The 11,399-nt window shown below is 54.6% G+C and overlaps 2 protein-coding genes across 2 annotated transcripts; both read right to left on the bottom strand.

The window, feature by feature from the left end:
• Window positions 1-531: 531 nt before the first annotated feature.
• On the bottom strand, window positions 532-7,258 carry AA0111_g2654 (Adenylate cyclase; the record flags this gene model as incomplete). Its single annotated transcript, XM_028648449.1, has 4 exons — window positions 532-699; window positions 756-6,104; window positions 6,229-6,898; window positions 7,110-7,258. The coding sequence occupies 4 exons, from the start codon at window positions 7,256-7,258 to the stop codon at window positions 532-534; spliced, it is 6,336 nt and encodes a 2,111-aa protein (XP_028510017.1).
• A 1,509-nt stretch (window positions 7,259-8,767) lies between these two features.
• AA0111_g2653 (hypothetical protein) lies at window positions 8,768-11,377 on the bottom strand (the record flags this gene model as incomplete). Its single annotated transcript, XM_028648448.1, has 1 exon — window positions 8,768-11,377. One exon carries the CDS (start codon window positions 11,375-11,377, stop codon window positions 8,768-8,770), a length of 2,610 nt encoding a protein of 869 aa, XP_028510015.1.
• Between the last annotated feature and the right edge of the window lie 22 nt (window positions 11,378-11,399).

The following is an 11,399-nucleotide window of genomic DNA, read 5'->3' as shown; positions in this document are numbered from 1 at the left end:
CCCAAGGTAGCCGGCAAAACAAAAAGATACGCATAGAGCACAAGGCCCAAATCTGTCCAGGAGCGAGCTCCTCCCTAAAACGCCATTGAAAAGATAACCCCGATCGCAACCCGCTCAGGAGTCCTAGTTTGTGTGTTTGTGTGGCGGTAAGATACATCTTGGTATCGAGGCCATGTGAGGTAAGGTATGGGCGACATAGAGGTATGTAGCCTCCAGGGCATTTATGTCGCATGTGTGCGCATGTGTTGTACAATACAGATCCATGTCCAATTCGCTCCCAAGCCAATGTGAAGTAAACGCCGAATCGATAATTGGAGGGAAGAGATGCGAGCGTTGCCATGCTCCCTCACTGAGGAAGAGACTGGTGGATTAGGATAAGATAGGGTGTTGTGTAAAAGAGGTATTGGAAGCGAGATTTTGTGGTCATTGGCTGTGAACCGCTTTCGACGGGCGACGCGTGATCATGTTCGGTCGTGGCATGATTGCGTGATTGCGGAAATGTATGGTCGTTTCGTATCAGATTGACGCAGTTCATGATGGCGCCATGCCTTCGATAGCTCCACGTTCGAATTCCTCTAGTCGCTTGAGCTTCGCTTCTAGCTCTGAGAAGATGTCGCCCATATGGCAGGCTTGCTCAAGTAGAGGCGCAGCGCCGAACGGCCTTACCATGTGACGCAGGGCAAGGGTGCTGGCACAAGTCTGGCATCTTCATTAGCATTCGCTCTCTTCGTACTCGAGAGTGGTATAAATCGTACCTCGATTCTGGAGATCTGATGCTCCACGAAATTGATCAAGAATCGGTCCGTTATCTCTCCGCCTCTACTCCTCATTCTCTCCAAGAGAGCCGTCTCCGGCGGCTTCAATTCTGAGCACCCTGGATTTTCAAGTGAACTGCACAGCATCTCTAGACGCAGACTAATGTTCCAGAGATTCCATACGTCTTCGGTGTCGATGGTGAGCTGGCTACCCGCCATCTTTTGACCCACAACAGCCTCCTTTTGCTGTTCCGCAGGCTTCTGTTCTGTCTGACGTTGGACAGCAAGACGACTAGCGAGCGAGTGGGGGTACATAAGGTATATGTATTCAGGATTCTCAAGACCCTTGAGGCGGCGTTCACCAAGGTCTTTAACCTCAAAACCTTGGGAACTGAGCGACCGCAGTTCGCCACGAATCATCTGGCTGTTCATGTCGTCGCTGTATGCTTCTTCAGATCCAGCGGAGTTCTTACGATCGCCTTCAATGTGCGTCTCGAGTAGACGTTGAATTTCAGCGATGAAATCGGAAGAGACAGTGATTTGACCTCCGTCGGCAACGGAAGAGATACGCGAGGCGCGATTGACCATGGGTCCAAAGTAGTCCATGCGCTTTGTGACTGGGTCGACTTCGCACACTGGTGTTCCCCAGTGGATACCCATACGGACAGAGAGACCTCGGAAGATGACATTACCATCAGGGTCGACGACCTCTTGCCCATTGACGCTGTTGAGAATCTCCTGTGGCCACTGCACGTCGAGTAACTGGCTCTGGATTGTGAAACACCACAACAAAGCTGACGTTACAGTACGGAAAGCGACCATAAAGGCGTCACCTTCCGTCTTAACTTCGTAACCGCCAATGATGCGCAGCTGTCGGCGCATGAGCTCGTTGTGCATCTTGATCGCGGAGCGCATGGCAATCGGATACGTCTCCCAGAGTATCGTCGAATTCTTGATATCCGTGAATACCAAACTAACTTCTCCTGTTGGTGCGTCCACTTCGTTGTCGAGTCGAGCAAGCTTAGAATCGCCGACCAAGTTGCCCTTCTTTCCACGTCTTCGCGTTGCCGCAAAATCGGGATCTGCACCGGGGGCAGGTATAAGAGACATGCTTTGAGTGCGGTACCGAGCGCGTTGTTTGCTCTTGAGGTCGCTGACACCAAGCAACATCACCATAATCTTGTTAGTCGCGCCGAAAGCGATGGCTAGATCGCGGAGTTTCTGAGCAGCAACCATCAAGTCGTCGCGCTCCGATCGTGCGACATCGACAGCGAAGTCTGGAGTGAGATAGTCCCAAAGCTCTCGAGAAGCTATCAATACCATCTCATCTCTGTCACCAAGGGTCAGATTGAGGATGTGTGGTGAAGCGATAACTGATGGGGACATTTGAACGTAACCAAATGCTCTCGAAACCTCCAAAACGTCGTTGAGTTTACCCTGTCGCGAGACAAACCCACCGGCTTCTCGTATCCTGGACCTCTCACCAGGCTCAGCGGGGTCGTGTTTCCTGGTAAGAATCTTGTGCCCTCCTTCTGAACGGATCAGAAGGGCTTGTGCATCGCCAACGTTGGAGATATAAAGTTCCATCTCTTTGAGAAACAGTACTGTTGCCACGCTTCCAGACGTCAGGTCATCATCGCTGAGATCGGGCATGGAACTGCGTGATTGTGTCGATGGTGCAGTGAGGCCGTTTTTGTCCAGACCCTGGCTTGCGGCAGTAGCCAGTTCCTTATTGAGACCAAGGTAAGTTCGTCGCAAGGCATCCGATGGCGTTTCAGTCGGTTGTAAACGCTCGAGCTCGTTAGCGAATCGGTTCTTGAAGTGATCGTACAAGTACTTGGCGATTTTAGCTCCGCCACCAGCGAGCGGTTGTGCGTCAAACAGACCCAGCAGCTGCTCATCGTCATGACTACGGAAGCGGGGTACAACCATATCCATAGTCGAGATGTGTTCGTTGCGACCCAGCGAATCAGCCATACCGTACGCCATTGTCCCGACAGCCGAGCCAGCAGTGCGCACTCGCCGGTCTTCCGACTGCTCAGGTACCGAGGGAACCATCATCGTGACATCCATAAGCCCAAGCACTCGAAGATTGATCAAAGAGCTGAAGTCGGTAAGGTCGCGCCCTTCTCGCATGCTCATGCCACTACCGCTATACGAGCCGCTAGGTTTGATCTCTAGACGCTTATTGCCCGACAAATTCAGGTAGCGGAGTTTGTGGTTCCAATTCCAATTCCAGTCATATGGCCAATTCGACACATTGTACTTCAGCGAATTGCTGGCGACATCAAGAACGGCCAGCTGCGCAACCTTGCCAAGTTCTGCTGGCAGGACTTGGAACTTGTTGTTGTTGATGTGAAGGACCTTGAGCGAACCAACTTCTTCTAGATCCTCTGCTGGGAGAGATGTCAAGTCGTTGCCCGATAAGTACAGCTCAGTGAGGTGTTGCCATCTTCGGATGGTACGAGGCGGTACGTCGTAGATAAGATTATATGCCAGATTGACGATTCGCAACTCGGGAAGTAGACATAGTTCGTCAAACACGTCGTCGTTTAGCCGGTTGTCAGCCAGGAACACATGTCGAAGAGAGCCCGCGAAAGTAGTCACCAAGCGGCTACTAAGGCTGGAGTCTTTGCGGGACACGGGGGTCAATGTCCCTTCAGTGGGCGCACGAGACGCTACTGATGGCTTGCGTGTGCTCGCAGTGTTGTATGATGCCTGGGATCCCTTCCGTTGTGAAGAAGCAGACGACGCACCAACACTAAGACCTCCTGATGCCTGGCTTGGACGGCGATTTTGGAAATCTTCCAGCTTTCCCAGCTCTTCGTAACTGGGACTTGAGGCCAAGCCTGGTGTGGCAGTTGCAGAGGCTCCATCTACCTGAGACTGATCGCCGTTGGTTACCTGTGGAGGTGATGCACCAGGCTTGGGGAATGCTTCGAGGACGTTGGAGGAAACATTCAGTGTCTCGAGTCGCCGAGCATACCAGAGTTCCTGGGGAAGTTTGTTCAGGTTGTTCTCGCGTACATCTAGATAGCGAAGCTCAACCAAACGACCAATCTCGGCAGGCAATACATCCAATGAATTTCGGGCCACACTAAGATGTTCCAGCCTGTAGAGCTTTCCGATGTTGTTCGATATGGAGGTAAAATGGTTCTTATCGAGGATAAGCTTTGTGAGACCAGTCAATTTCCCAAACAGATCTTCGGGCAATTGTGCCAGTTTGGCTGATGCAAGGTTGAGAACGGATAGTGATGGTGTTGCCTGATTGAGCCCAAAGCGTGTGACTGGATTATGGTTCATGTGCAGCACACGGATCTTGGGAAAGTAGCCCTCGAAAGCGGAAATGGAGTTGTGTCCAATCATCAGGTATTCCAGTCGCGGTAATTGCGACATGACATCCATACTGTCAAGCGCGTTAAACCGCACATCGATCTCTCGGAGGTTGACCAAATTGCTTAGTGTTGAAGGGAAGCTACCAGTCAACTTGTTGTTAGTCGCCCAGAGCCTCTCTAGGCATGTCAGTTGGCCGATCTTGGGTAAGCTCGATATCGAGTTGAAGCTGATATCGAGATCTACCAGGGTCCGGACTTCGCATAGAAAGTCAGGGAATTCGCTCAAAGAATTCGAACTCAGGTTCAGACTGCGAAGCGCACGGTATTCTCCAAAGTATCTTGGTAGTCGGGTTAGCCCGTTGTTGGAAAGTCGAAGACCTTGGAGACTTTGCAGCTTGTATAATTCGGCGCGGTCAAGAGATTGAAGACGGTTATTTGAGATGTCCAACATAGTCAAACGGCTGGCAAGACTTAAACTGGGAGGTAGTCGTCGGGCGTCGTTACTGGTGTATTTGATCTCCCTTAAGTTGGTGCATGCAAGAATGAAATCTCTGGGAACGTCAAGTGACAGGTTGCGCGACAGGTTGAGTGATATTATCTCAGTCGCTTTCTGGTAGAGTGTAATGGGTATGGTGATTAGGTTTCGACCTTGGAGATCAATGTGGCTGAACTTCTGCATCTTGCTGAATCCGGGATCCCGTTCCAGACTGGAATATCCGCTCATCTTAGCAGGAAGGAAGGTGAACCTGCAGAGGTAACTGTTATCCTCACGTCCAACATCCTCGAGGCGATCCTGATCGGTGTATCCAGCGAGTTCTAGCAACCGCTTTTGGATCAACAGTGGGCGCTCATTACTTTCCAGTTGCCGTGCGGTATCATGTTTCCGCATCACAATGTGGTAATTGTCCAGTTCGTCCTGTAGCACGGTCTTTTTACCCAGTATCTGTATGATCTCTTGTACAGTTGTGTTCAAGGTGGCTGATAATGTTGCAAATGTCGAATCAACCCTGAAGATACGCAGGCAGTATGTCTTGCTGTCGCTCTCTTCTTTGGAAGGTGTTGTGGCCTCCTCGGCGTCTCCCAGCTTGTCCATCTCGTCTTTCATGCGCTTCACGGCCCAAGAGTCTGGCGCGTCCCAGGCTGCAGTACCGTCATCATCGGGTCCTGGTATAGAGATATCTTCGCCGAGATTTGGTGGCTGCTTCGGAACTTCTCCCACAGGCGGCGTCATAGGCGGTTGTTGTGAAGCAGGGTTCACGATGCCTTCCATGTCGTCAAGATTCCTGTCTAGGAAGAAGACGGCATCGTTGCCTGCCGTACTAGCGATGGTATCGTTGGGATCACGCCCGGTGTTCTCACTCGCAGGTGGGCGCTTGTCTTTCCGGAAGGTAGGCAGGCGGTGGTGAGGAGCCCTCATCCTCTGCTCCTTACCTTGGGCTTCGACACCGTTGTTGGCCGGCTGTCGCTTTGCCATGTTGATCTGCGGAGACGCTTCTGGTCTTGCGAGCCGTGCAGTATTGATCGAGGGATTCAGAGAGGTAGCTGAGGCGGTTCCGGCGGCAACCAAGTTTTTGAGGTTGTCTTGTGGCAGTGTGCGATCCGACTTATCCTTATCTTTGCCTCGCAAACGAGCGAAGAAGCCGTGTGACGTCTTGCTGGTGCTGGGTGATCGCTGCGCTATCCTCTCATCTCTTGTCATATCCGAGTATGAGCTTGGCGTCGGGCTCGACGGTCGTCCCAGAAGGCTAGTCTTGGAGGCGAACGCGGAGCTGAGGGCTGAAGGCTGGTTCGAGCGAACGCCGTATGAGGAATCGTCGCGGCTGGTGGTGGGGCGCAACTGGTACTGGCTTATGTCTGCGCGACCCTCTGGCGCCTTGTTTTCCTCCTTGCTGCCCTTGTGCCGGTGACCAGTGCCAGGCAGTCTTACGTGCAGCTTGTGATGCGATCGACCCGATTTGGCTGAATGTTGCTCGGACGAGCGACGTCCTCCATTCTCACCTGGGGTAGGTATATCCTATGAAAGGTTAGTGATACAGGTCCGAGGTCGGGAGGGTTGGAGTAATAGGGAAGGAGCAAGAGGAGGGAGAAAACAAGGTGCCTTCCTCGGCTGAGGGCCCGGAAACCGATTGAAAAGTTACCTTTGAGTCTTGAAATTCCCATGGCGTGACTTCCGAGGATGCCTGTGGCGTACGTGGCCGCGAACTGGTAGGTGAGGTCGGGCGCGACTGCTGCTTACTACCTATGGTGTTACTGAGGGAGTTGCCACGGTTCCGCTGCTGCGTGTTCAAGCTCGTGTCGGAGTTCTGACGGTCATCGGCGGGGAAGTCTTCTCCGAATACGTTCTGCAGGCGTTTGTGGAAGCCTCTGCCCATGCTCGACTTGGAGCCAGTGCTACTCACAGTGGTGGCACTGGCCACAGAGGGCCGTCTGTCGTCTTTCATGGGAAAGCCCATGCTATCCTCCCTGGTACTGGTTGCCGGACGAAATCCAGGCGACGATGACGAAACGTCCTCGTTTGAGTCATTGAAGAAGCTGCTCCAGACACTGTTGGCCATATTAACCCCGTTGGGCGGACTAGCCCAGGGCGCGACTTGGGAATTGGTGCTCGAAGCGGTGGGGGGGTTTCGCGATATCGACGGCACTCGGCCTCCCGAAGTCTCCAAGACAGCCAGCTGTTTTCGGTGATGTCCAAGGGCGTTGGTCGAGGGGTTGTCCCAATTGGCAGGCTTGCGCGGTTTGTGCGAGGGGTCCTTTGGCGGAGGAGCTGGGGGGACGGTGCCAGGCGATATCTCGGACTCCCTGTCGACACTACATGAGGGTGTTAGCAGCGCTTCGTGTGGTGCAAAGAGTCGATGCACGTCTGGCAGTGAGACACTGCGAGACAAGGCTGGCCATTGTGCTCGCCATATGTCTCGCGCGTCATTTGGGGACTACGCGAGGGCTCCAGTCGAGGCGCACAGCGCGCGCAACCTCCCCACCACGGCGTCCAGCTCCTGCAGCAGCACATGGAACAACGTACCGCGAGTTGAGATTCTTGTCCGTTTTGACGGTGACGGGGGTGCCCCTCAGCGAGCCCGCGCGTCCATAGGGCCGTATCGTCTCGCCGGAGCGCGAACTCCACGAGCTCTCCACCGATCCATGGCGGCCGATGGTCTCATTCCGCGTCATGGTCGCGGGCGGCGGGGGGCGTGCAGTGGACAAGTCGCGACAGTGGCCCGCGCGTCTGCAGCGGCGATAACAGCGTTTGGGCGGCGGCGGCGGCGGGCAGGGTTGATGGGGACTGCTTGCGCAGAAAGGGCTGGGACGGCTACTTCATCGAGGCGGGACAGCAGCTGGAGGTGTGCAACATGGGCGGCGGTCGGCAGAAGGACAGCAATAGAGGCAGGCGAAGCGAAGCGAGGCGAGCGATGGGTAGCTATCTAGCGTAGGGTGGGGGAGACAGCAGCACGAAGCGTCACAGGCGGGCGGGCGGGCGATGGGTCGTGGTTGTGGTTGTGGTTGTGGTTGTGAAGAATGGCTGACTACTCTCGACAACTCTGTGCTCTTCCTCTCTGATGGTGCATGGGCATGGGGGCTCCACTTTGGTATGGAGAGCGGCATCAAGCCTGTGCATCGAGCAACAATGCGCCACCTGCACCCACACCACAACCCACACAAGACGGCTAACCCAACCAGCTACCTACACACTACGGGGTCCTACCGAGCGTCCGTCCTAGCAATCCCCTCCCCGGCCTAGAACACGAGCACGAACCCGGAACTACCTGGGACCGCATGCAGTAATCTCAAGAACGACACTTTGGATACTTGCATCTGTTTGCAGCATATGCCCATTTCGGTGCCTCTGACAAGTGTCTAGCCGTCGCACCTCTTCCCCCCGCTTTTCAAAGCCACGGTTTGCTGCAACATCATCGTCATCGTCGGCCGTCATCCCTTCATCCATTCTATTGTACACAACCGCATTCATTCATCATCGGTGTCCCCTTGATGGCAGAACTAATTATCGATAGCTTGAGCCAAAAGCGAATCCGACTTTGTGGCGCAATTTGACACCATTTCTTATCCTTTGGCCCAAAACACCCTGTTTCATTGTCCTCCGACGTCTAGGGTGTCTGTTGGCTAGGGCTAAGCACATGCCCATTTGCCGTATTGTCCGAGGCAACTCTTTCGTACTACCGAACATCTACATGGCATGCGCTTGCGTGTATTCTTACGCTGCTGCGCTCAGCGCTGACGTGATGTGAATATTGCTTCGACGGGGGCCAATAGGGCTCGCGTCAAACCTTTGTGTTCCTACATTGCGAACGTGTGTATTGTAAATGATTATCAAGGTGCCAGCCTGGGCATAGTCATATTACGTCCTTCATACCCATCCGAACTGCTTCTTTCGGCGACCGGATCGGATCGGATCATTTCACAACAGACCACTCATCGCAATGCATCTAATAAAGCAATCATTAAAGCTTATACGTCGCCCTGTCTATCTCACATTCCTCTTTCTGTAGTGACGCAGTAGATCTGCATTTCCGCATTCAGAGGGAGACCTGTATCCAGTACCAGAGGCATGCCTCGTCAAGCTGCCATGGCATGGCATCAAAACAGCTTTCACGTACCATGCCTCATACTGAAACAGAATAATCTTACAAAACACCTATCCGAATTGATCAACTGTCCTCGAGCCTACTGAGGTGCTCCACCGCCTTGAAGAGCTCGTAAAATATCTTGGAGAGACTGCGCTCCAGCTTGAGCATTGCCCTGTTGCGGAGGGTTTGCAGGGGCTGCTGGCTGCCCATATTGCTGGTAAGGGTAAGAGTATTGCGCTTGTGACTGAGGTGGGGGTGGCGCAGGTGCTTGCGCTGGCATTTGCGGTTGTGGTGCCTGCTGCTGTCCGCTCATGGCTCCTACGACTTGGAACCACTGCGCCCACGCTGCCAGGTTGGCCGCCTGGTTCTGCTGTTGAGGTGGCTGGGCTGGAGCCACTGATTGAGGTTGAGGGGTATACGACTGCTGGTAGTTGTATGCTGCTGGTGCCGGAGGCGCGGGAGCGGCAGCATATGGGACCGCTGGCTGTGATGGTCCGGAGAAGGGCACTGGCCAACCTGCATTACTGTTGTTTGCATAAGCGTTAGCGTTTGACGGCCCAGAAGGTGCTGGAGAAGCATGTTGTTGTTGCTGTTTCTGAGGCTGTTGCGGCGGCGGCTGCTGCTGCTGTTGTTGTTGTTGTTGTTGCTGTTGTGCCTGGCGCTCCCGTTCCCTCTTTTCACGCTGTCGTTGCTTGCGGTTCTTGTTCTTGCCGCCGCCGCCGCCGCCTCCTCCTGATGGGGACTGTTGAGGTTGGGCTTGCTGAGACTGGCTGCGGTCCTGCTGAGAGTGAGACTGGCTACGATCTTGTTGCTGGCGGGCTGGCGATGCCGAGTATTGATTCCTTTGCTGGTTGTTCTGTTGGCGATCGTTGAACTGGTCCTGTTGCCTGCCACGGTCAGATTGGTTCTTGCCACCACGCCCGCCCTTGTCACCACCGCCTCTGTTGTTTTGGTTGTTGTTGCTGTTGTTGTTGTTGTTGTTATTGTTATTGCCGGCTCCTCGGTTGTTTTGCTGCCCTCCGCCACCACGGCCTGCTCCAAAATCGCCTCGCCCGCCGCCGTAGCCTCCTCTGTCGCCGCGTCCGCCGCCGAAGTCGCCGCGACCACCACCACCACCTCGTCCACGGAAGCCGCGACCTCGATCACCCCAAGGTCCTCTGCCTCGACCCATGCCCCTTCGAACGTGGCTTCGGTCTTCTAGTGGCGCACCTTGACCAACGATTTGCTCGAAGTGGTCTGGTCGGGCAAGCGGCTTGTACATGCCTAAATCTTCGTCTTCATCGTCGCTGTATTTCAGACCACCACCCTGGTACTCCATGGGTCGGTAGATGGGTGGTGCGGGTGCGTCTACGTGTAGTCTAGGCCCGGTAGGGATGTTGACAGCTACCTGTTCGTCGTTGCCGTCCGCCCTAGCGCGCTTCTTAGCCTTCTGTTCACGCTTGTATTCGGCCTCCTTCTCGTCATCTGAGAACTCGACATCGTTGGTCTCTTCGTCGTGGAGGTTCGATGCATCGGTATGCTTCTGTTGGCGGATGGGTTCTGTTTCGGTGAAGGTCGAGTGCTCATCCACATAGTAGATGGGCGTGTCTTTCTGAATACCTAGATTCTCAAGTTCAGCGGCGTCGTTAAAGCCGAAAGAGTAGCGAGGCTCCTCCACGCGGCCAATCTGCTCGGAGACCTTGCCGCAAACGGTACGATTTCCTAGACACAGTGCAGAGCCAGACTCAAGCACTTGTTCATCGCCAGACATATTGGCTTTGACGACGACGAGGTTTCCAACAATAGATTCCACCTTGCCGAGTTCTGTGATCTTGGTGTTTTCGGTGACTGTAATGTCCGGCATCTCGAATTTCTCGTCCTGTTCGTTGAGCGTCTTGACCTTGACTGGGCCTGAAGCGCCGGGCTCATCGGCAGCTTCAGCCATCAGAAGGCGGACCTGCTCTTCAGGGTCGAGAAGCTCGCCCTCGTCTGATCCCTCATCTGAGCTGTCGTCAGAGCTGGAGGAGTCCGAAGACGAGTCCGAGTCAGATGCATCCGAATCTAGCTGCCACTCGGCGTTCTGATCATTCCTGTTGGCTTCGGCGGCGCGCAAGAATTCGGCCTTGCTATCGAAAGCCGCGCCATCGGGTACAGAAGCATCTTTGGGGGTGTCTTCAATCTCGTTCTGGAGGTCTATGGCGGCAGTAAGAGCCGCGTCGAGCTCACCGTCCGTGTCAGCGGCTGGTGTGTCGGCAGCAGCAACAGCATCTTGGACAGAGGAGAGATGCGGCTCAGAGTGCTGTGGAGCCTCATCCTGCGCCTGACCCTGATTGGCTACGGGCGGCGCGACTGGGATGTCGGCCTGCGGATTCGCATCATGGTAAAAGGCCTCCTCATCTGAGAGCTCGCCGTCTTCAGGGGCGTCGTCTTGGACGACCGCGCCGCTCTGTGGTTGCGACTGCGCGACCGGGGTCTCGCTCACAGAGCCGAGTCCAGGAAGGTGAAAGGCTGGCGCGGGTGCCGCCGTAGCAAACAACGACGTCGTCCCGTCCACCGCAGTAGGCAGCGCAGAGGGCTTGACGGGTGTAGTGTCGTAAAAGTCGTCGTCCATGTCATCGACAGGCGAGCCAGGCGCGTCGAGCGTAGATGCAGATGTAGATGTGCCATAAAAGGGTGCGTCCGCCTCCAACCGCGCCCTTTTGGCCGGTGGTTCCAGAGAGTCGGACATTTTCGTGTCTCTCTCTGCAGTC

This window comes from Alternaria arborescens, assembly GCF_004154835.1.
Source record: "Alternaria arborescens strain FERA 675 chromosome Unknown contig_4, whole genome shotgun sequence".
Classification (NCBI taxonomy): domain Eukaryota; kingdom Fungi; phylum Ascomycota; class Dothideomycetes; order Pleosporales; family Pleosporaceae; genus Alternaria; species Alternaria arborescens.
Note: the sequence above shows the minus strand (reverse complement) of the source record. Positions and strands in the feature narration are given on the sequence as shown.